The 27,339-nt window shown below is 47.7% G+C and overlaps 1 protein-coding gene across 3 annotated transcripts in view; it reads left to right on the forward strand.

Annotated features, from left to right (window-relative positions):
• MAGI2 (membrane associated guanylate kinase, WW and PDZ domain containing 2) overlaps nucleotides 1-27,339 on the forward strand; it is a 2,996,284-nt gene that overhangs the window by 2,768,053 nt on the left and 200,892 nt on the right. For all 3 annotated transcript variants that reach the window (XM_078679471.1, XM_078679479.1, XM_078679488.1), the window contains one exon: nucleotides 26,986-27,178. In XM_078679471.1, the coding sequence (XP_078535597.1) occupies nucleotides 26,986-27,178 (193 nt within the window). The remainder of the gene's footprint in view (nucleotides 1-26,985; nucleotides 27,179-27,339) is intronic.

Raw genomic sequence — 27,339 nt, forward strand, 5'->3', positions numbered from 1 at the left:
GCCAAGCCCAGATATTGTCAGACCATAGGACATTACCCTCTTCTGTCAAATGAACCCCGTCCTTCAAGTAATACTTGTGACCCCAGATGCACCCATGAGGTATTGACTGTAACACGGGGGTTCGAAACAACCTATCCAACCGTGTGTTGATCCTCTTTACCGAGTGATTCAACGCCCTGACCGAATGACCCCCCCGCCACTGAAGTCGAGGTATTAGTTGTGACCATACTAGTGTGCACCCGGGGCAGGTCCTAGCTATCCAACCCGCTGTTGAGATAATCTCCTCAATCAAGATGCGCCTGCCCAGTGTTGCCAAATCGTTCTCCCCAAGGTGAAGTATCACCACTGACGGTGGAGACTGCTGGCGTGCTAACAGCCCCTGGAAGAATCCCCTAAACTCGTGAAGACACAACCCTCCTCTGCCAAAGAACGTGATATTCAACCCTAGTTGTGCCGCCCTTTCCTTCTTGTCACCTGACAGGAAGACACATTCCGCTCGCTTCACATATGAATGACCGACAATCCAGACATTGTTCTTTGTTGTTTCCTGTTCGCCGCTCCGTGCCGATGAATATTGGCGGTGCCCGACGACAAATTCCTCCCCTGCGTAACAGGTCTGAGAAACTGTAAGAGAGCGGAAAGAGACCAAGCGTGAGTGACAAGTAATCATAGCATGTCAATCCGAACATAACGTTTATAGCAGTCTGACGACCACCTCCCAATTGTCTTCACTCTTTCCACTGGGAGGCCCCCCGCCACCGCCTCAGTTGCTGCCCCAATCCTGAAGGAATGAGATCCAAAATCTCTAGGATCAAGACCCGCTTTTGTAACCCCTATTTCGAACACTCTCCTGAATTGATACCTGGTCAAGGGGCTCCCGTCGGCGTGACAGAGCAACGCCCTGCCTGCTGAACCGACCAATAGTCCCATGAGTGATTCTACGTGCCTCACCGGGCAGCACGGGTTGGCGGGGGCCCGTTGCAGAACTATGGTGTGACCCCTAGCTTCTTGATCGGTCTTTGATTTCTGGATAATCACCCACATGGTGTCACCCCTTATCGTCACCCCAGCCTTCTGCAAGCCACCTAGTATGTCAGACTTGGATCCTGCCACAAGTTCACTAATTCTCAGTGCCCCATAAAATGCCAGGGAGAATGCCGCCCTAAAAAGAAGCACTTCCCACTCCGAGTTACAAACAATCTCCAGCATGCCCAGTAAGGCTGTTAGCCGGGCCAACCCCATGGGCTTCCTCTTATCCTTCTGGTGTCCCTGAATACGGCGCCATCCCCTTAAAGCCTTGCGTATCATAAAGGTATTAGTGGGATCCCGGAAGCCCCTAGCTTGAGCGAAGAATGACACTGCTGCCCTATGTCTGGTTGCCGCTGCCACTGAGCGCCCCTCTTTGTGCATCCATTCTAAATAGGCTGCAAACCCATCCTCCTTCGCCCAAAGCACTTCCCATTGTGGCCCCAAGAAAGAACAATAAGACAGAAACGCCCCTTCGTAAGCCGTCTTGGTCCTGGGGGCTAGGCTAGCGACCACGAGGTCCTGTAATCTGGGGCACCAATCTGCCAAAGTACTGCTGGGAAGTGCGCTGGCGAGGGGTCTGCTGTGGGGAGATGTTCCCTGAAAACCTGCATTTTGAAGCGAGAAAGGGAGTCAGCAGCATTGTTTAAAACACCAGGGACATGTTTGGCTCTAAAATTAGCATTCAGTTTAAGGCACCGCAGAACAATTTCTTTGATCAGACGAAGTATGAAAGGACACCGCGCCCCCTGCTGATTGATACATTCCACCACTGTCATGTTATCTGACCAAAACACCACTGATTGGTTACATAGGTGTTCGGGCCAAACCATCAGTGCCACCCATATTGGAAAAAGTTCCAGGAAGCCAATGTTGCTGAGCAAACCCCATGTGTTCCATTCTTCTGGCCATTGTTGAGCGACCCACCTATTCCCTAGGATGGCACCAAAGCCCACACTACCGGCCGCATCAGTCCATAGTCCCAACTCCGCCGATGTCGTGAGCGGGCCGGGCCAGACCACCCTACCGTTAAAATCCTCCAGGAATGCCATCCAAATAAGCATATCCTGGCGAATTTCAGACGATAGGCGCGTGCGGTGGTGCTTTTCCCTCAGCCCCCTCATCGCGTACGCGATGGAGCGAGAGAAGGGGCGAGCCATTGGGATGATTCTTAGTGCGAAATTCAGTTGCCCTACCACCTCCTGTAATTGCTGCAAAGTGACCTTCTCCTTCCGGAGGCATAACTGTAGCGATGTCTTGAATTTGCACACCTTGTCCTTAGGTAGTCTAAAACATCTCTCCATTGAGTCAATCTCGATGCCCAGAAATTCCAAGCAGGTGGTCGGGCCCACCGTCTTCCCAGGCGCAAGCGGGACCCCAAAAGCCCGCATGAGCACGCAAAATTCCTGCAATGCCAGTGCGCACTCCTGAGAACCCGCTGTACCGAGGAAGAGGAAATCATCTAAGTAATGCATGACCCTTTGATGGCCCGTCACTTGTCTCATGGCCCATTCAAGAAATGAACTAAACATCTCAAAGTAGGCGCAAGAAATAGAACAACCCATAGGCATGCATTTGTCCATGTAGAACCTATCCCTAAAGGTGAAACCTAAAAGATGCTGGTCCGCCGGGTGGACTGGGAGGAGGCGGAAGGCGGATTCTATGTCTGATTTCGCCATCAGCGCCCCGGGTCCAGTGGCCTGCAATAAGGTAACAGCCTGATCAAAAGAGGCGTACTTAACACTACAGATACCTTCGTCGATGGCATCATTCAGTGACGCCCCCTTTGGCGCTGACAGGTTATGAATCAATCTGAATTGCCCCTTCTCTTTCTTGGGGACAACTCCCAGTGGGGAACACACAAAATTGGGTACTGGCACTGCAGGAAAAGGGCCAGTTATCCTGCCTAAGGAAAGCTCCTTGTCAATTTTGGCGGCCACAACAGCCGGATTGTGTTTGACTGATAATTGATTTCTACAGTGCGCACTGCCTGTGTATCCCCCGGCCGGGATCCTAAAACCTTTAGAAAAACCTTCCTGGAGTAGGGTGGCCGCTTTGTGGTCAGGGTATCTGTTCAACAATGGAATCATTGCCACCACATCCACTGGAGTGGGGGGGCGTAACCTGTCTGACTTATAGTGGCTTTCCCCTACCCCTCTGTCCTGTGTTACCTTGCTTGGACCTACAGGTAGTTTCTGGATGAGAGGGGTGCCCACAGGAGGAACATGCATGCCTAAACTTACACGCGGCCCTTGTGCAGGTACGCCTATTAAAATCCCAGCACACCCCTTTCTTCTCTGGCCCACCTGCCCTAAATTTCCCAGGTATTTCACTCGTTTGGGGGGGCCGAAAGGGCTGCTGCGGTCTAGTGAACACCTTGACCGCACCGAACTGAGGGGGAGGTGCAGTGTCAGAGAACTGTTTGTGCCAAGCCATGGAATCTACCGAGTCCCATGGCAACGATCTATTGAATTCCAATGCCTTCCTAAAATTGACATCATAACCCTTCCATGCTTCCCCAGAATACTGTTGACTCCACCCCACAATCCTGCTCGAGTAGCAAGCCAGTGCAGCCTGCAGATCTGGAGGACGCTCAGCCTTAATTGCAGTGAAAACAGCCCATGCTTGCATCCAATTATTGAGATTTTCCTCAACCCTGAATCTAGAACACTGCGCCCTCCATTCACTTGGGAGCATCCACTCTTTCAGTGCTTTTGCCTGCTCCATTTCCCTATTATCCAACAATAAAGAATAAATGTACACGTATTTATCAGCCCAAATCATTTCTTTCACAGCTAATGACACATGCTGAGCTAGATTCTCGCTCCTGGAAGGTATCACACCGTCCCCCAAGAGCGGCAATGCCACTTCCTTACCAAGTGCGGGCACCGGGGGCGGCTGCCCTTTAACTCCGTCCAGCTGGGGAACACTTGGACCTGCAAGGGGAGAAGAAATTGGCAATGCAACACTGTCGGCGACCGGTGCCGATCTGATTTTTTCTACAAACCTTGCCGCCTCTGCCGCATGGTCTGCAGAATTCGGGAAGGCTCCCCCTTTTTGTAGCCATGGCATCATGGCCGTTAACTGAGATACCAATTCGGGTGGCATCGAATCTACATTACCCCCCGGGACAACAGGTACCACTGGGGTTAAGGCCGGTGGTCCTGGCACAGGTGGCAGGGCGGGCGCCGGGTGAGGCCAGCCTGTCCCCGGGGTTGTGGGCACCGGTGCGGGAGCAGACCCAGCGTCTACTGGTTGACCTGCCGGCACCGGCACCACAGGGGCAATGGGTGTAGGCACATGCGGGGGCGGGACCACCGCGGGCGGTGCGGCGGGTACCGGATCTACTGGGCCTGGGGTGGGGACCGCCTCCTTGGGTCTTTTGGACCTAGGTTTCCCTTGCGGAGTGACAAATTCACCTCTTGGCACTGGTGCCACCCTCTTGCGGATCGGTCTCCCGGACGGGCCCGGTGCCTCACTCTCTCTGTCATCCAACCGAGCTTCCCGCTCCTTAATTTCTCCTAGCTGTTGCCTAATGTCGCTCATCTCCCGCATCATAGCCCGCATCATAGCCTCCATGTTGGAACCCCTTTTTCCACCCCTTGGGCCTGGCATGACGCTTACCCCAAACAACACCCGCTGCCTACTCTCTTAGTTCCGAACAGGTCAACTGTGTGTACCTTGCAGATGGAGGGTCACCAGGGGGCTTTCAGCACCATGCAACGGCGACCGCAACACCAGCGGCTTGTCCGCTTATGTAAGGGGTGAGTAAACCTAATGTAGACCCACCCGGCGGCCACCAGGAGCGATGAGTGCTAGCCCCCCGTACCCCTCTTACCGACCAGTCCCGTGCACCCGCCGGCGGTGAAGATCTGCGGTCACTGCCCCACCGCGTCGTGTGCCCTGTCTGCGAGGGAAATGTGCCAATAATGCAGTTAAGGTTGCCTGGAATTGAAACAACAATTAATACCGTGTAATAAAGCAAGACAGCGTTTTTTGGTCCAGTCGCTTAATAATTCGTACCACACTGCAATTATATCTGCCCAATTCACAATATCCCTCCTAAACCAGACCAGGCAAATACTGCCCCTGTAACTGCATTATACTGTACACTTTGTGTAATGATATAAACCAACAATCACTCAGTTACTAAGATCCCCCACTTTTCCCCACAATAAACACTTGTTTTCAATCATGAACCATATCAACTGTGCAAATCTTACATGGGGTCTCCCATCCAGGTGCTACCCTGGTGGACCCTGCTTTACTTTGTTTATGCGCCAGTGAGAATGCGCGAGACTGCGCGCTCAAACAATTGTCTAATCCCCAGAAACACGCAGCTGTCTCTTGTTATACGTAATGCCACCGATGCGCGTGAATGCGCGCCAAATAATGAAGGAAGCAAGCTTCTTTTTTCCTTGTGTAAGCGCGAGCGTGAATGCGCGCCAAATCGGGACAGGAAGTAAGGTCTTTGTTAAATTAAGCGCGAGCGTGAATGCGCGCCAGGAAAGGAAAGGAAGCAAGGTCTTTGTTAGATTGGCCACAGAGTGCCACAGAGTGCGAGGCAATTGCCCGCTCCCGATCCCCCTTCCCCAACCGGCGCGCTTGTCCAGACAGCGCCTTAATCCCTGCTACCCCCGCCCCCCCGCAATACCTCAAAGGCCTCTACCACGGGCCGCACCACGCTTCCTTGGCCGATCCCTGCGGCTGCGGCGCGGCTCCTCACCCGCTTCGGCAGTCCAATCCGTCCAGCTCAACCTGCGAGATGCACCTCGTCTCGTCCCCCACGCTAAAAGAAAAGCGAAAATCAATGAAACGCCGCGTTCTCCGCCCGAATGACGCAGCTGGCCCAACACGGCGACTCCGGCGATTCGTGTTCGGCAATCCCGCTCTGCTCCACGCTCTTCTCCGCACACCTGAAAAACAAACAAGAGAAATCACTAAAAACAAAGAAGCCCCGAACGCGGGGCACAACGTTCAGCGAGGGAGCGTCCAGGGACAAGGGGGTCTCCTGGGCGCTCCCTACCTCTTATTCCCGAGGGGCCGGGTGGCCCCTCCTATCGCCCGCCCCCCCCCGACCCGGAACCACTCCATTGAATCCGGGTCAGGAGGGGCGCCGGCCAATCGGCGGTGGGCCGCGCCCCCAGGGCACGCCCCCACCGTCGAAGGACCCGAGGAGAAAGGGGGTGAGACGGTCGCCGCGCCGCCATGCGTGCGGGGGGGCCGAGGGCCCCCCCTTTTCATTTGTTAAGTGAGCTGGTGATAATTTCTGAAAGGTGGTTGATGAGAAATGCTTTGGTTCAATGAAGCAGTGTGAAAAGAAAGTAGCTTGGCATCACTCTAAGGGAAGCAGCAGTTTACCAACAAGCCATCAGAGTTCAACATCAGAGTGCCTTGTGGTAAATGTTCATAGCAGCTAAAGAAAGCTATTATTCTGCTGTGAGGTTAAAAGGCGGATCCCTGGTGTGTCAGCTGTGCTTGCCTGACTCATAAAGCGCTAGCATGCTGCTTGAACATATTGAACTCAGAGCGGATGCTGGAAATACATATGTTTTGTTTGTAAGCTGTGCGCGGATTTTTGATTCACTGATCCCTTGTTCTTGCAGGCAAAAAAAGTAGCCTCTTTAGCATTTTTTTTTCTAAACGAGTCAAGGTTTTGATCAGAAAATATTCAATCTGACAAAAAGCCTTTCCCATTGTCTGTTTCGCTGGGATCTGGTATTACTAACTTGTGCTTCAATATTAGTAATTACTTTCCTTTTTACTTTCCTGTGGAGGAAAGTGTTTTTTGCTTTACAAACTGCCTTAAGATTCTGCAGCGCTGTAAGAAGGTGCCAGCCAAACACCAATGTAGGGGCGTAGCTTGGTCAGCAAGATGGTGGGGGGGGAGCGGGGGGGGGGGGGTTCAGATATTCCAACAATCACAGTGGCATATAATGTTAAAATGCATTATAGGCAGCCGCGGCCTGTGGCGGGAGTTCCGGTAGGGCAGAAAGGCGGGGCGGGGTAGGGGCAGGGTGGGGGGTGCTAAAAACCGGAATATGGATAATTGAAGGTAACTAAACAATTGAATTAATAAAACGAATTTCGTAGCGGCCCCTGCATCGCAAAATGGGATGCAACGCGCGCTATGAAATTCTTTCTATTAATTAAATTGTTTACTTACCTTCAATTACCCATATTCCGGTTTTTAGCACCCCCAACCCTGCCCCTTCCCCGCCCCACCTTTCTGCCCCATCGGAACTCCATTCACGGGCCGTGGCTGATTATAGGACAAGCGAGGCGAAGCAGAGGAGCTTAAGGGGGAGTGGAAAAATAGAGGATTGCAGATTGGCAGGGTACTAACTGAGAGATTATTATGTGAAATAACCAAAAAATAATTCATGGTGAAATCTGACAGACACCTCACACATACCCGAATGAAAGCACCTGTACCCAACTATTTACAAACAAGCTACATTATTAGAGGGGTGTAACCCCCCCCCAAAGCTACTCCCCTGTATCACTATAGTGAGCTGCTGTGATCAACTCTACAATCAGCTTGCAAAGCGTACTCTCTGTCCGCCTGATTACAGGACACACAGACCAGAATTGGCAATCCCATTTGAGCCCTTCTAAGCACAATGCACAGTTATCCAAGACACTCCCATTGATCTGGACTTCTTTATTTACAGCACCAAGACTGTGTTTATTGATGAACAATATGACTGGTGCCACTGGAATTATGCAGCAATTATATTGATGGTCAATATAAATAAGGCCATTGGAATTATCTGGAAATTGAAAACCAATTTATGTGGCATGGTTAACTACATTATTTAGGAAACATATGCATTAGTACCAGCTAAACATTTGAAAACAGCAGCAACCGTGGAAATGTGACCAGTTACCCTTTAAAAAGGATCTGCCACTAGACAAGACTATTTGTGGTGCTTTTTCTTAAGTAACTTTTGTTTCGATTGAGTTAGACACACATTTTCTTTTTATTTGAAATTTGCAAACTTTTTAGCTGGTGGTGAATTATGTGGTAAGTGGAGGAAAGCCATAATTATGCAGAAAATGCTGCAGATGCAGAATTATTTCAATCCAGTAGCCTAGAACACTATCAAGAACATCCAAGGTTGCACACCATCTTTTTTTTTCTTCTATTGTTTTCCTTTTGTCCTCATTCGCCAATACCTTTTGAGTGCTGACTGTCTGTACATTACCCTTTCTCAATGGGCTAGAATGCCCAAAGCCCGAAGGGATATGTTTTCAGACAGAAGGGCACTACCCATTGATTGATTTTGGGAGGTTAGGTATCACTCCAGAGTGATCAAAAAGATCCAATGGACCTTCTCAATGCCCCATAAGCCATGGTCATTTCTTATTTGGTCCAGGGAGTGTCCAGTTGGCATAACGATAGGACCAAAAAAAAAACCAAAAAATAAAACCTCAACTCCACTGCAACAATAAGTCTCAGTATGCGATCTTTTTCCTGCTGCATACTCTGCCCATATTTGTTTTTGATGTTTCATACAAGGAAGTCAACCAGCCTGAGTGGGTGGGGGGGCAGAATCAACCCAATATTTGCATATTTGTCTTCTTGCCAGCAAGATTGAATAAAATAGAAAGAGTCTGGCTGGACCTAGTATCTGGGTTTGTAAACCAAAAATCACTAATTTTAGGTTGATTGTGCGATTTTCACTCCCATTATGCTCTCCAATGTTATTTGTACATCTTCACAGAATGCCTGGATGTGGGGGAAGTCTCTAAACATGTGAAGGTCTGAGGCCTCGACCATTCTGCATTTTTTACAGCTAACTTGTGAACCATTACTGATTCTTGACAATCTGAGGGGGGATAGGTATGCACGATAGACCGTAAATAATTGGTTCCTCCTCATCCATGCAGGTTTAACGATGTTGAAAAGGATTTTAAAAGATTCCTGCCATAGATGATCGCACTGTTCATTAGGAAAAGTTCCAACCCACAGCTCATCGGCCAACTTAAATTCACCATCGATCCCCTGTTCTATGGCCCAATACCAATGGGAAACTTCCTTTTTACCTACTGGCCTTTCCACAAGCTGTTTCTCCAAACTGTTTCCTTCCCCTATGTTTTTCCCTTTTTTAAACTGAGATTGTGTCCAACTATGTAACTGAATGTGTTTGAATCTTGCAAGGTCGCTACACACTATCCTTTCTAGATCTTTCCATAGGATGAGTGTTTTGTTACTGACTAAGTCTCCCCATACTTTGATTCCAGCGTCAGGTCGCTCCTGAAACATCAGCAGAACGTGTACGATCTGATCGAGAATGAAGCCCCGGATATTTTTGCTCTAACCGAGACATGGCTTCAGGAAGCGACACTGCCATCCCCAATCTTGTATGCCCTCCCGGCTATTCGATGTACATTGCGAATAGGCTATCTAGAGGGGGGGGTATAGCCCTGATAGTGAGATCTAGATTTTCCTGTGTATGGACCATCCTTAAGACTGCGGGTTGTGAAAGTGCCTCCTTTAAAGTCTCTGTTAGCCCAGAATTTACACTCTCTGGGATGGTGGTGTATCGTCCGCCGGGCAGTGACGTGGCGTTCAGGAATGCTTTCCCGGACACTGTTGCCACCTTGGTCACTGACTGTGCTAATTTTTCCATTCTGGGCGATCTAAATTTGCATTTCGACACACCATCTTGTCTGACAGCACGTAGTATTCTTACGGACTTAGAGGCCTTTCAATTATCTCAGCTGGTCTCCCAGCCTACTCATTCCGGGGGACATATTCTTGACCCTTTTTTTACTAACCTGACAGAAGCTAAAGTCACGGCGATTGCCCCTGTAGAGTGGTCTGACCACTCTTTGGTGTCCATTTGTTGTCCTATGTCAGCCACTACCTCTACTGCTTCAGCCAAACGGGTACCCAGGAGACCCTGGAGTAAACTCAGGCTGGAAGACTTTCACCATCTTTTGTCAGTGGCACCGTTGGGCCCATTGAACAACGTAGAAGAGGGGTATGATCTCTTCTGCTCCTGGCTCACTAGGGCCCTGGACGCCTTGATACCAGTTGTAACGACGAAGATCAATCCTCGTGTGTCGAGCCCTTGGTATAATGACGCTTTGCGCGCCCTGAAGGGAGCCTGTAGACGGGCGGAGAGGGCTTGGCGGAAGACATATGGGGCTGAGTTAAAAGCTGCATATGCCATGTCCGTCAAGCTCTACCACCGGGCCATATGTCGTGCCCGAGCGGCTTTTTACGCCGAGGAATTCCGGAACAGCACAAACCCGTCGAGGGCCATCTTTAAGGCGGTTAAAGATCTTATGTCTAAGCGATCCACCGTTACGGCCGAGAGTTCTGTCTCACACTGTGAATCCCTCGCTTCCTATTTTTTGGGAAAAGTGCAGGCGATATATCGGACATTCCCTAGTACTGGTAATGTCCTGGGTAGCCCTAAGAAGACACTTCCTCAGACCGCTCTGCTTTCATTTCCCCCCCTCACCCTGGAAGGGTTTGACAAACTTGCTACGCAAGTTAAATCTGGGTCCCCATCTGATCCAGTGAGGCCTGCCCTCTTTCGAGACCAGACCTTTTTGGGACGCACGGCTATACGTTCCCTGATCAATCTTTCCCTAGAGGCGGGGGTAGTTCCCACTAGCTGGAAGCAGGTGGTGGTGTCTCCGATTATTAAAAAACCTTCTCTTGACCCGTCTAAGCCGGAAAGCTATCGTCCCATCTCGCTGCTTCCCTGGCCAGCTAAGCTGACAGAGGCCCATGTCAACCTGGCCCTGTCTGAACATCTAGCCCGGTCCAATGCCCTCGATCCCACACAGAATGGCTTCCGTGCTGGCCACAGCACGGAGACTGCCCTTCTTGTGATGGTGGAACATCTCCGTGCGAGGTTGGATGCTGGTCAGACGGCGGCGCTGATTTTGTTAGATCTCAGCGCCGCCTTCGATACTGTATCGCACAGCATCCTCCTCCAGCGGCTCGAGGAGATCGGTATCGGTGGCCAGGCGCTGCAATGGTTCCGCACCTTCCTAGACAACCGTTCCTTCTGTGTTGCCATCCCTCCCTTCAAGTCCAGGTTCCAGCCTCTGGCCATGGGGGTTCCGCAGGGGTCCTCGCTGAGTCCCACGTTGTTTAACATCTACGTGAGACCGCTGGCTGATGTCGCAAGGCAGTGGGGCCTAACTTTGGTCTCATATGCCGACGACACACAGCTGGCGGTTACTCTCAGCGGGGACGCGGAACAGGATGCCCCCAGGTTTCAGTCTGGACTGAAGGCGGTGGCCAGCTGGCTGACAGGTAACTGTCTCCAGCTTAATGCCACAAAAACAGAGGTAATGGTTGTCGGGAAGGGAGTGGAGCTCTGGGGCGATCAGTGGTGGCCTTCGGAGTTGGGCCCCTCTCCGACCCCGGTGTCGGAGGTAAAGAACCTAGGGGTCTGGTTAGACGCTGGTCTCACATTCATAGGGCACACCAAAAAAATTGCAGCCTGTTGCTTTGGACTCTTAAGAGGCTTAAGGCCAGTGCTTAAGTTCTTTGATGCCCCCACCCGACAGCTTGTAGTCCAGGCAACCATCATCTCCCGTCTGGACTATGCAAGCTCTTTGTTGGCGGGGGCTAACCAGGCTGAGTTAACCCGTTTGCAGCGGGTGCAAAACGCTGCGGCGAGAGCCATTGTTGGCTTACCTAGGTTTTGCCCGGTGGCTAATGTTCTTCGCTCCCTGCACTGGCTTCCGGTTAGGAAGCGTATTCTTTTCAAGGTCTTGTGTTTGACCTTCAAAATCCTAAGAGGTATAGGTCCTGAGATTCTGGCCAACTCCATTGCCTTTTATGTCCCCACCCGTAACCTCCGATCTCAAGGTCTGGCCCTTGCTGTTGTCCCTAGATTTAGGCTCAGCAGGATGGGGGGTCGTTCCTTCAGGGTGAAAGCGGCGTTAATCTGGAACACCCTTCCAGTTGAAATCCGGCTGCTTGAGGTCGTAGAGCCATTAAGACATTCCTGTTTTAGCTTCCCTTTGTGGTATTGTCTCCTTGTTATGTTGTGTTGCTCCGTTGTCTCTGCGCCGGGATGCTCCTTCGCTGGGGTCGCTGTGCGCATAATAAATTGTTCTAACATTAACATTAACATCTCTTAGTGGAATAGCCAGACTGTCACGAAGACATTCTGGTGAGCCTGGAGAGTCCTAGAGTGGTGCCAATTTGGAGAAATAACTGAGAACTGTTTCCTTCCTCATTGATGCCCATATCCTGGCAAACCCCTGCAGGACCTTAAGCCTGACTTTTTAAAAAAACTTTTGGTCGCCAAATTTATACATAAACCCATCTACTTGCAGCCCCGCCCCTTTCAGCATGGCCAGAAACATAGCTCCACTCCCTTTGTCAGTTGGTATTTTCAGTAACATGCGAGAGTGAGTGAGTTGAAAAGCCCAAGCGTATAGGTGTAAATCAGGTAACGCCAACTCCCTTTTTCTCTCCGACGTCTTAATTTCTTCCATGCGATTCTGGTAGATCTATACGCCCAGATAAAATAATTGATTTCTCGATGGAATTTTCCTATAATATCTTTGTCGAAATGGAGGGGTATTGTATTAAAGAGAAAAGTGACCTTGGGCAGTATGGACATTTTGACTAGGTTAATTCTCCCCAGAATGGATAAGGGAAGGTGTGTCCATGACGTCATTTGTTTTTGACAGTCCCGGAGAGTTCATGATAAATTGATGTCTGTCAATTTGTTCATGTCCTGGGCAATTGTGATCCCAAGATAACGCATACTGCGACTGGTCTAATGTACAGGGCTCGGGATATTCCAAGTCATAGCTTCTGTCTTGCCAGCGTTTATCTCATAACCAGAGACCCTACCGAACTCCTCAGCCAGTTTAATAACTGCCGGGAGAGTTCTGTCTAGATCTGCTGGCAGTATCAAAATATTGTCCGCATATAGGGCTACCCTTCTAAAGGGTTCGATATCAGGGTTGTCCCTTAATTTCTGTGCGAATGGTTCAATATACATATCGAACAACAAGGGGAGAGAGGGCAGCCCTGTCTGGTTCCTCTAGTTATACCAAATGGCTTTGTAAGACAACCATTCACCAGGAGCTTAGCCGATGGAGATTTATAAATAGATTATATAGACCGGAAAATATTATGCCCAGATTGAATTTCTCCTTGACTTACGATAGGTAGGTCCAATTTACCCTATCGAAAGCCTTGGTGGTGTGTAGCGTCAAGGCAGCAAGAGCTAATGAATATGTGGAGGCGATATCTATTGCTCCGACCAGATCATAAGTGAGGTCTGCTAACTGTCGCTCTTTCACAAACCTCTTTTGATCGGATTGAAGAATATCTCCGACCACCTCCCCCAATCTAATAATAATAAAGACATTTGTAAAGCGCATGGTTACGCCATCTCGGCGTGTCTCCGCGCTGAGTGAGAGGGAGGAGCAGTGCACCTAAAACAAACCGGCCATTACATTACATGCTGTCGGAGAATAGATATGTTTTAAGCAGCTTTCTGAACTTGATCTCAGAGCTTTCCAACCTGAGTTTTAGCGGGAGTTTATTCCAATTCTGAGCGGCCCGGACCCTAAAAGAACGACCCCCCATCCTGGCCTTCTTTACCTTAGGGATCTCCAGTAGCCCGGTGCCAGTAGACCTCAGAACCCTCCTTGGCGCATATCTGGTGATCAAGTCACTCAGATAGGATGGACCAGCATTGTTAAGAATACGGTGACAAGTGCATAGTGTCTTAAACATGATTCTTTCTTTTACTGGTAGCCAGTGCAATGAATTAAGGGCTTTCTTAGAAGCCGCCCTCCTAGGCTGACTAAGGACCAACCGCGCAGCGGCATTCTGCAGAACCTGTAGTCGTCCGAGACTTTTGTCCGTGGCCCCCAGATATAGTATGTTGTCATAATCAAGGCGCGACGTTATGAGCGCGTGTTCCATGGTCTTTCTTGCCCCTACCGGGAGAAGATCCAGTGTTTTAAGCAGTTTTTTCAAAACACCAAAACACTTTCCAACTACCTTTCTTATGTGTCCATCATAAGAGAGAGTCGGGTCTACCCAAACCCCCAGATTGTTTGCCTCACTGCACGGTACAGGGGTAGAACCCAAGCTTGAAGCCAGAATAGTTGTATAAATCTTATAATCAATGTTCAAGAGTGATATGGGCCGGTAAGACCCACAGCTGGAGGGGTCTTTTCCTGGTTTCAGAATGAGGATAACGGTGGCATAATTTCACGTTGCCGGAGGGCTAATTACATTTATAAAGATTTTATTCAATAGAAGAGTTATTGTTGGTATTAAACTCTCTACAAGTACACAATATAATTCTGTTGGTAGCCCATCCGGACCGGCCGCCTTGCCCCTTTTCCCACTTGCCACTGCTTTCCTCACTTCTTCTTGTGTAATGGGCTGCCCTAAATCTAGTTGTTGTTTGGAAATTATAGGTGTTAGAGCGATATTGTCCAGCCAAGACTTAGCCTTAGATTTACCGTCTGTAGATGTCTCTTTGTATATCTCCTGAAAGTAGTCTAGAAAAGCCTCTTCTATGCCCGCATCTGAAAGAATGGGGGTTTCTCCATTTCCCCCTGAGATCTCCTTGATATGGTTCCGGAGCTGGTCTGCCTTGATTTTCCAAGCTAATAGTTTACCAGCTCCTTCCCCGTACTCAAAATGGGCCATCTTGCTCACTTCCCACCTACGCATAAGCCTCCCCTGGAGAACTGACTCCATTTGGTCCTTCAATTTCTTACTAATTTACCGATCTTTCTTTTGTCCGATTCCCTCTTGAGCATTTATTTTTATTTCCACCTTCCTCATATCTTCCTCGAGGCCCATGATCTCTTCTCCATATTTCTTACGTCTATAACTTGCCCTGTTGGTTATTGTTCCCCTCAAAAAAGCCTTAAAAGTGTCCCAAACAATAGAAATGTCAGCAGTTCCCAAATTAATCTCTAAAAACTGGTTTGTTTCCTGAGAAAGGAAACTCACCTCATTTTCTTCTAGGAGGAGTGTGCCGTCAAAGGACCACCCTCTGGCCTGTTGGTAACCTAGGCCCTGTAACGTCAATATAATACTGGAGTGGTCTGACATATGCGATGGCAGATAGGTTATGTCCTTTACCTAGCGCTGGGATGCTCACGGGTTACTACGCGCTCTACAAAAACCTTAAATTAAATTAATTAAATTATCTCTGAGAGTATGACTAACCAGTATGTAGTCGATTCGTGATTTATGTTTGTATTTGAAATTCCTAAATGAACTACCCGTCTGTTGCCCTGACCTTTCTCTCCAGATATCGCTAAGACCCAGTTGCGTCATTATTGTCAAGAGGGCTGTCCTTGTTCTTGAAGGGGTGATTGCTTTACTAGTGGGGGATTTATCCAATTTAGGATCTAGGAAGATATGGAAATCCCCTGCCCATATCACCGGCTCGGGAAATTCCAATAAGTGCGAGAAGATGGTTTGGAGGTTAGTGGGGTTGTCACAGTTTGGGCCATAATATCCGACTAATGTGAAAAGAACCTTTTTAAAAAGGATCCACACTCCCCTGACGTTTCCAGTCTGATTGGTGCATGCGTAGGAATCCACCCACTTCTGTGATCTTAATATATCTTTTGTCTCTGCCTCGAGGAGGTGTGTCTCCTGGATAACCAAAACTTGGGCCGGGGAGTCTCTCAGATATTGTAGAATGTTCTTTGTACGTGACCCCACCCTTAAACCATTAACATCCCAGGACAATAACTGCAAGGAGTTCATTGGGGGAAACACTCCGCCCTCCAGGCCTTCTTTAAGAAAAAACAACAGCAAAACCTTGGTTTTAGCCCATCAGTCAATCCCAGCCTAACTAAAATGCTCTGGTCAACATAACCTATGAAAAGTAAGACAAATTTGTTGTTTTTATATTTTATACCACTGTGCTCCCATACCCCCTACCCCCCACCCCCTTGGAGAACCCAACCCCTATTTACCTGGACTAGTTGATTTCCAGATGGGGTGCCCGTAACCTCCTTTTCCTCTACCTTTTTAACCCTTGTGTTACCCATCTAAAAGTAAAAAAAAGGAAGAAAAAATTGTGCCTCGCATCTAATCATACCCCTATTTCCCCTTTTTGTTAAAAAGCATTTTTATACTTTATTTTTATTTTATTCTTATTTTAATTTTGTTTGTTTAAATGTTTATTTTTTGCCTTTCCCCCCTTTCCCCCTCCCTTTCTCTCCTCTTTTTCCTCCTTTGTATGTACCCTCAGCTCAACCTATAGAACATTATTTCATGGTTAGTTGCTTATGGGGGCCCTTTACCAATGCTGTCCAGTAGTTCATCTGCCTCCTGAAGGGACCTGATGTTATGCATTCTGTTATTATGCATTACCTTCAAGAAGGCAGGGAATTTAAGTTGCACCGTGGCACCGATCTTCTTAAAACTGTCTATTCTTCTCCCGAGCTCCCACTGTCTTTCCAGTGTATCTCTTGAGAGGTCTGAACGAACTTCAAAAGTGAAATCCTTGCCTTTTACTGTTTTCATCTTTAATGCCAAATTCAAGATTTTTTCTTTCATGGCATAAGACAGGAAGTTAATGAGAATCTTCCTCGGCTTGATCCGATTCGGATTTAACCGGAAAGGGTCCCTATGGATTCTCTGTATATCTTGTGTCAAAGACTCTACTGAATCATCAAGTGGGAGGGCTTCCTTTAGCCGATTTACCATGAAATTTCTTACATCGGCGCCCTCTTTCCCTTCTGGGATATTCAAAATACGGATGTTGTTCCTGCGGGAATTATTTTCCAGCGTTTCCACTCTCTCGTGCAGCGCGGCTTCGCCCTTTTGTAGCTCTTGGAATTTTGCCTCTGCTGTCCCTAAGTTAGTTTTTATCTCCGCGACTGAGTATTCAAGGGATTCTGTTCTGGTGTTTAGGAGTTCGACTTTCTTTTCTAAGATCTCACAGGAGCTCCTAATCTCCCCTTGATTAGCCGCTGATACAGTGAACCCATGCTTGATATCTTCCTTTAAGGATGCAAATAAAGCTTCCAGGGAGGATGGTGGTAGAGAGGAAGGAGACCTGCTCTGCTCTAAACTTCCAGGTCCTGAATCTGTTTCCAACCCAGCTCCATCCACATTTTGTCTAGCAGTGGCAGTGGTGGCAGCATTGGTATCGGTGGTGGGGGGAATAACAATTCTTGCAGTTGTAACCAGACCGGTGGCAGAAGTAAAAACCAATTTGGGTAGCTCAAAATCTGTTCCTGATATCCCTGTAGGCTGCATGTCAGCCTGCATATCATCCTGATCTACCCCTTGCTCTACCCCTGCTTTGTAATCAGTAGGACCTCAGGCTGGACCCTAAAAAAGGACCTTAATGAGGGGGTGACCTTCACTGTGTTAGGTGCTGCCTTGCTCTTCCCTTTATTAATACTCCTGCCTTTTACTTGGTAAATCTGAAAGGCTGAGTTATCACAGGGAGGGATAGTTGACTTAGAAGTGGCAGGGATAGTTATGATGTTCTTGGCCCCCTCCCCCGCTGAATGGTCACCATACGTTTCTCCCCTTTCCTTAGGTTGCCCTTTTTTTCTTCCAGACACCCTTCTGCCGATTTTCTTACCTTGCCTCTCTTTTATTTTAGTATTGGCAATACCTCGTTTCACTGGAGGCCTCCCACTGTCTTGGCTGTCTTTGTCGTCCTGACAGTATGGGGAAGATAGGATATGCTGGTCTTTATGGGCGTCAGTTAGTGAATATAACGCCGGCCTTCGAGAGGCGATAGTGACATCTGTATGGGGGACTGTGGGGAATCCAAAACTGTTGAAGGGCTCTCGGCGAGGTCCCTGTTCTCTGTGCCCACCTTCACAGCTTCAAAAATTTGCCTGATAGTGGCGCTGCCGCTATTGACCCGGAGGAGGCCGCGGGCCGCCGCTCTGCGGTCACGCCTCAACTTGGCAACACACCAGCGCGAAAGGCGAGGCAAGTGGGGGCACCGAAGCTCCAAGTCATCCGCCCGCAGAAAAAACCAACAAAATCAGCGATCCTTCTCCGGCACGTCAAAAAACGGGAGCTCGGAAACAGAGAGCAAACAAGGTGGGTTGTGTGATCACCGCAGTGGTAGGAGAGGAGTTACCAGTGCGCGAATCTGCTCAGCCGGCAGGCGCCATGTTCTCCTCGAGCACACGTTCAAGGTTGCACACCATCTTACATCCATCCAACTGATTCGCAGCTATGAGAGACCAAACATATTGATTTAGGATATGCAGTCCATTCTCAATCCTCTCAAATGCCCCCACCACTATATTAAAACTCTTTTGCCTCCTAGGACTAAAACCTATTTTCCCTTAGCCACTGTGCTCATGATTGCTCAATAAGTAATCAAGGGCCTGATTAAGAGCTTGGCAGGTGGAATACAGCCCATCAGAGTGGGTGAGGGCTTTACCTGTGCCACCCTGACGGATTATTGCCGGTCAAATTTAGAGCTGACAACAGGCCCAACAGTCATCTCTGTACATTGAATAGAACCTTCATTACAGCAGACCCTTTAAATGTAAAGAAGGTTTGGTTTTGATGGCTGTTCAGCAAATGCTTTTCTTATTTTTGTTGTTCAAAAATATATGTCCATAGCTGTAATTTGTTATTGAAAAAATACAAATAATGCCCCCCCACACTCTAGTAGTTTTCACCAAGGGTATAGGAGTTATTATTAATTTGTTTTTCCTGTCACTCACCTGCAGGTATTTCCAGCTTGTAAAGGAGAGGAAAAGATACATTGCGCCATCCACCATAAATACAACAGGTGGCGAATTGTCCTCCTTCCGATGGCCCCTACTGCATTGAGCTGTCAGAGGAAATATTTTGTTGACGTAGCCAACGGGTTTCTGTCAACACAATACTTAAGGTCCGCCAGTCTTTACATGAAGAGGGTGGATCAAGTGTTTGGAAAGCAGGGTACTCTGTTTTGTTTGCAATGGAGTACTCTGCCCACTAAATTCTAAATCAGCCCCTAAGTGAGTAATGAAGTAGATTTCCAAAATGTGGATGTGTGAGTGCAGACAGTGTAACCTAATGAGACTATCAAACTGAGTTGCCTAGTTTATGCCTACAGCTAGCAATGTACTAGATAAATATAGTTAATGGCCTTATTTGGATATGTATCTGCCAGAAAATAAAATCAAGACCTCACCACAATATTCTTAGCACTGCATCTGCAACACCCTCGCAGACTTCTTCTAAACCAAATTCGACCCTCAATAACTGAACTCAACAAGCTATTCAGGAACCCCGATCCCCAGAAAGCTCCCTAAATGGATGGGAACCTCTCTCTGCGGACACAACTGCAACCATCATGGGCTTTATTCACTCAGAAGCCCCGCAGAGGACCCCTGCCCCCTCCACTTTTTAAATATAGGACAAAGCACCATCAGCTAGCAGCTCACCACAATCATCAATGATTCCATCACATTGCCTCTTTTCCTGAAGGATGGAAACACAGAGAAATCAAATCGCTCCTCAAAAAACCCATTTCAGATTCCAAAGACCTAAAAAACAACCCCCATCTCCCTACTGCCTTTTCCACCAAAGTGCCAAAGAAGGCAATAAACCTCTAACTCACTGCCCAACTGGAGAGGAACAATATTCTAGACCCCTCCCAATCTGAATTTTGCTCAAATCACAGCACTGATAATGCCCTGATTGTGGCCACAGATGACATCAGGACCTTCCTAGACAGGGGAGATACTGCCGCTCTTATCCTCCTTAATCTCTCTGCCGCGTTCAACACTGTGTCCCCCCACACCCACCTGCACGGTCTCTGTCAAATGGGAATCCAAGGGAAAGCCCTTAAATAGGTCTCTTCATTTCTCTCCAGATGAATCTAAAGCGTTCTCCTCCCACCTTTCACCTTGGGACTGAGAAACATCATCTGCGGTGTCCCACAAGGATCTTTTCTAAGTCTGACCCTATTCAACACTTACATGGCATCCCTGGCCACACTGGTCAGATCAGACAGCATGAATATAATCTCCTACACTCAGCTCATCCTCTCACTTTCCTTAATCCTGATTAACACCAAATCTAACTTCCACAGGTGCATGACCAGCATCGCAGGCTGGATGTATAGTAGATGCCTAAGTCTCAACACAGACAAAACAGAAATACTCATCTTCGGGAGCAGTATCTCCCTGTGGGATGACTCCTGGTGGCCAACGGAGCTGGGCCCCACACCCACAGACCACGCTAGAAACCTCACAATAATACTCCACAGCAAGCTCTCGATGAGGAAGCAAATAAACAGTGTCTCATCCTCTTGCTTTCCCACCCTGCACTTACGCAAATCTTCAAACGTCTCCCCTTCTAAATCAAATGCACTGTCACCTAATCCCTCATCACCCAATCCTTCATCACCAAATCCCTCATCACCAGCCACCTGGACTATGGTAACTCCCAAAATGTGGGAATTACTGCTCAACTTCTAAACAAACTCCAGAACATCAAAAACACATCAGCCAGGCTCATCCTCAACCTCACGAGCCAGACCCATATCTCCCTCAACACAAAGTCCTATACTGGCTCCCCATTAGAAAACAGTGCCAGTTCAAACTGTACACTCATGCCTATGCAGCCCTTCACAACAAGGGTCCAGCCTACCTCAAGCACAGGGTGAACTTCCACCAAGCGACCCACATACTTCATTCCTCATCCCTCTTCCTGACCCACAAGCCCCGCATCCACAGAAGCAGGAGTGGTGGCAGTGCCTTCTCCGACCTTGCGGTCAAGTCCTGGAACAGCCTCCCCTTCCACCTTCGTCCTTCCCTCACCCGACAGGAGTTCAGGAAGGACCTAAAGACCTGGCTCTTCAACTAACTCATCTCAGCAGCAGCATCTTCCCCCTACCCCCAGCAACTGGATACCCTCATGGGCCGATAAGCAGCGCTCTACACATTTTATTTGATTGATAGAATGATAGCTGTGTGGCCTTGTGAAATACATGATTATTTCAAATATTGGCATTACACTGATTTACAAGCCTAGCAAATATAACTGCCCAGATCAACGTTTTACTACTTTAACTGATACTAGTCAGTGCTATCAAAGGATTATTTATGTAGCCTAACCACAGCATCTACAATTTTAACTGACTGTAGTACAGTTTCTTCATTATTTGAAAACTCAAATATTACTGACTCAATTAACTAACCACATTGTTGCCAGTATATTAAGTGATTAGCACAGCTATCAAATCATCCTTAATTGACATACCTAATTACAACTGCTGCATTACTGAATTAGCCAAAATCTTGCTACTGTACCAAGCCATTAACCCCAAAAAACTGAATTAATTGATGAGCAAATCAGTGTCCACACATTTGTCGGTTAACCATTTCATTTCTGGTCCACATTAATTATCCCACGCTGTTTTTCTGCTTTAAATGATAAGCCTAAGATCACAACGCCGCACATAATTTACTCAATCACTGTCAAGCATTTAACAGCACACTCCAAAAGCAAGAAAATGACTAATGAAGCGAGCCAATCTGAAGAAATAAGTCATTCGATTCGCACAAATTGAGACATTCAAACAAAGTGCAGTATTTACTGATGGCGTTCAACCTTCCTTGACCAACCAAGATTACATACATTAATCAGATCCTAAATACTGAAATTAACTTTATGCCTTTCAAATGGTAAATGCTTATGCTGACTGTATCTCTGCCTTATATCCCAAATGTTGTTATGGCCATGCTTCTATAGTAGTAAGCCACTTATCCTACAGACGTTTGACTACAGAACATGAACAAAGGTTGATATGACCTTATTGTCCCAGCCATTGTGACAAAGCTCCCCACTTATTAGATCCCAATGTTGGGGCCAAACCACAACTGACTTTAGAGGTAAACACTGTTGGCCGCAATTTTTCTTGGAACCCTCACTCCCTGAAGGGCTCACCGCACTTGTGTTTTTTCAGAAAGAATATAGGAGCCTTTGGCTATATCGAACACTGAATAGGAACCTATCTGAACCACATTCAATCAGTCGTGATGAAACTGACACAGCTCACAATAGATAAAGTTAGTAGGATTTGTAGGTTCTGTGTATATATATATTCACTTACCACTCTCTTTGCATCTCATGCAAAGACCTCTGAATAAAATGGTGATACCATGAAGTGAGAGTGCTTCAATTGAAAATCAGCGGTGCATAAACACTGCTTGCAATTTTTGTAAACATTTAAATAAAAGGCATTGTCATTTACATCGGCAATAGCTTAAACTCTCACAAATTCTTGACCTTTGCGGCACCCGCGGTCTAGCTTTACACATCTTAAGGTAAAGCGTGAATACCAAGATAGCTTCAAAAGTAAAGCAGTAGAAAAAAAGTTTTTCTATTGCTTTACTTTTGAAACAATCGCGGCACCCGCGCTTAAGATGTTCCAAGTGAAGAGCGCATGCCTCCATTGTAACAAAAGTAAGCAAGTAGAAAACAAAAGTGTGCGCACGCTTTTGTTTTCTATTTGATTGCCTATGTTACAATAACGACAGCCACGCATTCGCTGGACCATCTTAAGCTAAAGTGCGGGGGCTGCAATTGCTTTAAATGTAAATGAATAGGAAAAAAAGAAAGAAATTTAAAACAATTCTACTTGCTTACTTTTAAAGCAATCGTGGCACCTGCGCTTTAGCTTAAGATGTTAAAATGTAAAGCGCCGGTGTTGCCATTTAAAAAATGAAAAGTAATTAAAATAAAGTAAGTTGTGTGACCGCGTTGAGCCAACAAATAGGAGAATAAAAGTGCAGCAGCCATTATGCTTGTGGAGGCGTGCATTGCTGGACAAACAAAAAAATTGAGCATAAAGGGAGAGCATGTTGCTCCGAGGCTGTAATTAAGCCTACAGAGCAGCAACACACTTAACAGGGGGTTTCATGGGACATTACAAAATGAGACAAGGAGGTACTAAGGAGGGACTACTAAGCCTATTGACCAATGAAGAGCCACAGTGTCCAAAGAACAATGATACAAGCCAATGAAAAACATGGGTGGAGAGTGGGCGGAGCTTCAAGTCTATACCTGAATACAGCATACCTCACAGAACAGTGCATGTGCTGCCCAGGCTCGACTTAAAAAGTAAATTCCGCTGGGATTCAGTGCGCTTTTGCACATGACGGAATGGGCACACAAGCACTGGTGCTCACAACGAAACCATTCTGTCATAATCACCAAAAAGGTCAAGAATATTCCTGTCTGCAACTAGTTTGTCAATTTTAGTCTCAATAGCTTCTCTGGAGTCTGGATTGTCCTGGGGAATTTCTTCTAGAGTGGGACCTTCCATAGGTTTTTGTGGTTGCATAGGTAGTCCATCACCCTTTGTTGCGAGGGCAGCGCCATTCAAGGGGAGTTCTGCAATCTTCGTGTCCCATTTTCTAGTGACTTTGCACACTGCAGTATATTCAAAGGAGAAACCGGGGTACAAAAGGCAGTATGTCGCCCCTATCAATGCTTCCCCGAGGGAACACCAAACAGTTCTTTAGATGAAGCTGCTAAATTGTGGCCGCTCTCTCCATGTTTCAAAGCCTCAAATAGGAGAAATCACCTTGGGCAGGTCTCCCGTTTTTTGCGCTAGTTATGGTCCATAAACAACAGTCGCCTAGCAGGACCGGCAAACAAACATCTTCTGTCAGTCCATAAATGTGAGACAGGGCGCCCCTATCAGCTGAGAACAGGTGTTTCCCTCGAGGGGGCAAGAGTGACAATAGGCTATAGTTAATGTAATCCTCGTGGGCCCTGCCCATACAGGAGTTAGCTCTTTTAAAAATGTCACAACGTAAAAGGCACTGGGGGGCACTAGCCTCTGGTACGCAGAGATGTGCTCCTATTTAAGTTGAGATAAGTCTCACAGGCTTGAGGAAGCAGGTGTAGAGGCTGAGATATTGGCGGGTGTGGTACATATGTGGCAAAATGCTTGGTATATTACAATGGCCCCTGCTCAATCAGTTATGTGCACATCGCTCTTACCCTCTCAGGAGGTAGCCTGACTAATGTCCACTGCTAAACCGGGATCCTCACAGCGGGCCCTGTCATGTTCGTATTCAGGCTGAGGCACTGCAGTGCCGACTACAACGGTCCTTCCTCTGCACCTCACCAAAGCATTCACTAGGGAGTCCAGGCGGGGTAAGACAGGACAAGGTCTCCCTGTTAGAAAGGCGACCCCGGGGGAGGCAGAAGATGTCTGACTGACCACCCCTAGGTCCACCTCTCCTTCGGGAAGTAGCCGAGCGTTACCGAGAGGCCTCCTGGGTGAGGGTCCTCTCCTAGGATCGTACAGCAGAGTAATCACAACACTACAGACGGACACCACACCAGAGGTCAAGATCTTAAGCTTTTATAGGTAATAAAGGTTGCTGGTTCTTGGCAGTATATACAGGCGGATCGAGGGATCCGTAAAGTCTCAAAAAGGGGGGTAGGGTAGCGGGACAGTCTCAACTCGGTTGGAAGAAGGGATACCCTACGCACAGCTCTCAATCCTCGAGCTGGGGGGTTCCGAGGGGTCAGGCCGCGGCAGCGCCAGCAGGCTCTCAAGATGGTTTCAGCAAGGTAGGCCGCGGCAGCGCCAGCAGGCTCTCAAGATGGTTTCCGCAAGGTAGGCCGCGGCAGCGCCAGCAGGCTCTCAAGATGGCTTCGGATTACAGGAAGAATGAGTTCGTCTGGTGTCGGCCGTGACAGCGTCAGCAGGGCTTCCAGTCCAGGATACAACTGGCGTCCTACTCCGGGGCTGGCCCAGATATAGGATGGAGGTCCTTTGATGTCCGGACCCTCGCGCCTGGGGGCCAGAGGGGCCGGGTTGATGGTGTCCAGACACCCAGCAGGGGGGTGGAGCCAGCGCCCAGGGAGGCCGGAGGGCGATCGATACCAGGCGTCCGGGGACGGCTGGCGGGCCATCGAAACTCCCCTTCCTCCGGGATCTGTCGAGTGGCCACTCGACCACCTGGGTGGATCTTGGTGCCTCAATGTCGGGGCTTCGCTGGGGTCGGGCTGGGGCCGAGGCCACGTGGTCGGGACGTGGTGGGCCCAAGATGGAGTCGGGCACGGCCTCGTGCTTAGGTTGGAATGGGCCTACGCTGGGGTCAGGCCGGTGATGGGGGACCGGGATGGTAGTCGGACCGGGGGTGTTGGGGCGTGCCGGATCGGGCCGAAGGGGCCATCTGAGATCCGGTGGAGGGCTGATGTTGTCCCGGGCCCGCCATGCGGGAGCGGTAGGACCACGCCATGAGGCCGGGTCCAACACTCCCAATTTCCTTCTAGTTCCTCTTTTGGGAAAAGTCCCAAGGGCCGCCGGTAAGGGCGTCGCCAGATGTTGGAAATGGGGTATTGTGCCCACAGGGTGATTGGACAGAAGGGGGACCTGGAGATGGTGATGCAATATTCCTAATTGTGTATTTTATCACAAGGACAACCCTTTTTTCTGCCCACGTGGAACCGGGTCAATAATATTTATATGAAAAACAATGCACCCGTGGGACTCTTTTGACAATGTTGGGCTACCCTCTACCATATGTTTGGGAAGCTAAAAATGAATCTATTCATTCAAACAATTAAGTGGTATCTACACACTTTGATCGTCTTCCATACGAATGTAATGCTCTATCCAATAATTGCTAACTACAGTAGTTTTTTTGGGTAATTATTTCTTCAAAGCAATTTCTTACGGAGATAATATTCTAGTTAATATCATAAGTGCAGGCGACGCAGTGCTCCAATGTGAAGAACACAAATAATAATATATATATATATATATATAAACATGAGACAAAGTAAAAACAGAAAAGTTGATTGGTAATATAAATTACACCGAGATCACCAGGCACATGCATCAAAGGATTTTGCGATCGCAAATGGTGCGAATCGCAAAAATCGGCCATTTGCGATCGCAAAATCTGCTTTTGGAATGCATGAAGGGTCAAGGCCCTCGCAATTTAAGAATTCGCAAATATTTGCGAATTCTCAAATTGCGATTGCATTTAAGGAATCGCAATTTGCGATTCCTTGAATGCAATGCATGAAACTTTAAAAAATTGCGATTTCGCAATTAAGGGGAGCAAATTACCATGAGGTTGAACCTCATGGTAATTTGCGAAAACTTTGAAAAATGCCCTTTTGCACATTTTTCAAAGTTTCATGTTGTGCACATACATGCCCTAAGGGCATGTGTGTGCACAACATATGTGCACAGATTGATTTCAGGGGTGCAACAGGGTGTCCTTTGGGCACCCCTGCACCCTTGAAATCGCATTCTCAATTTGCGATTCGCTAATTGCTAATCGCAAATTGAGAATGTCTTCCCAATGATTTCTATGGGCCTCCAGGCCCATAGGAATGAATGGGGGGAGATTCCTTAATTGTGACTCTCAAATTGCGAGTCGCAATTAAGGAATATTAAGAAATCGCAATTTTGTTGGCAATTTCTTGATGCATTGCATTTTGCAATTCCTTAATTGCGATTCCTTATTTTTCGCAATTAAGGAATCGCAAAATGCAATAGTGATGCATGTGCCTGCACATGTGTATATCACATCAAAACATGTGAAACATTTAACAATTAGAAGAACCAAGTGAAACATATGTCAACGTTTCGCCCCCTGTTGAGTTACGGGGTCTCCTCAGGACAATAGTCGTCTGACTGATTACCAGAATAAAGAGGTCACTGTCCACAGTGTGTACGGCTTAAATATCCGGGATAATTACTGCTGATGAGTCAGAATTCCAACTTCGCTGTACTTATTATTATTGTTACCAAATTCAGGGCCAGCATTGTCAAAAGAATGTAAAGGTTTCAGGGTTTTAAAATAAATGTGAACTATGTTTTCTTTTCGTCCCCTTCCATCAGAAAGTGCTGCATGAATTTCAAAGCATTTGCAATATCCTCTTAGTACAAACGTCTGCCTCTTTTCTAAAAATGCACCTTGCAATGCCAACCCATTTGTTTGATTGTGTTTTTCTTCCAGATTTTAATTGGTGCAGTGATAGCCATGGGCTCTGCGGACCGGGATGGACGCCTGCGGCCAGGAGATGAGCTGCTGTTTGTGGATGGGATCCCGGTGGCTGGCAAGACCCATCGATATGTGATCGATCTCATGCATACAGCAGCTAGGAATGGCCAAGTCAACCTCACTGTGAGAAGAAAGGTGCTATCTATAGGTAAGCCTATTCAGCAAGAATATTCTTCTGCACGAATGAAAAACATGGATTCTCTGTTGAAATATCTCAACATTGCTTCATTTAATTGCCATCCATATAGGCGAGGCAGGCAGGCCCCTCGAGTGTCAAGTTATGAGGGGAATAAAATTTGAATACAAAAG

Source organism: Lissotriton helveticus, chromosome 1_1 (assembly GCF_964261635.1).
Source record: "Lissotriton helveticus chromosome 1_1, aLisHel1.1, whole genome shotgun sequence".
Taxonomy (NCBI): Eukaryota; Metazoa; Chordata; class Amphibia; order Caudata; family Salamandridae; genus Lissotriton; species Lissotriton helveticus.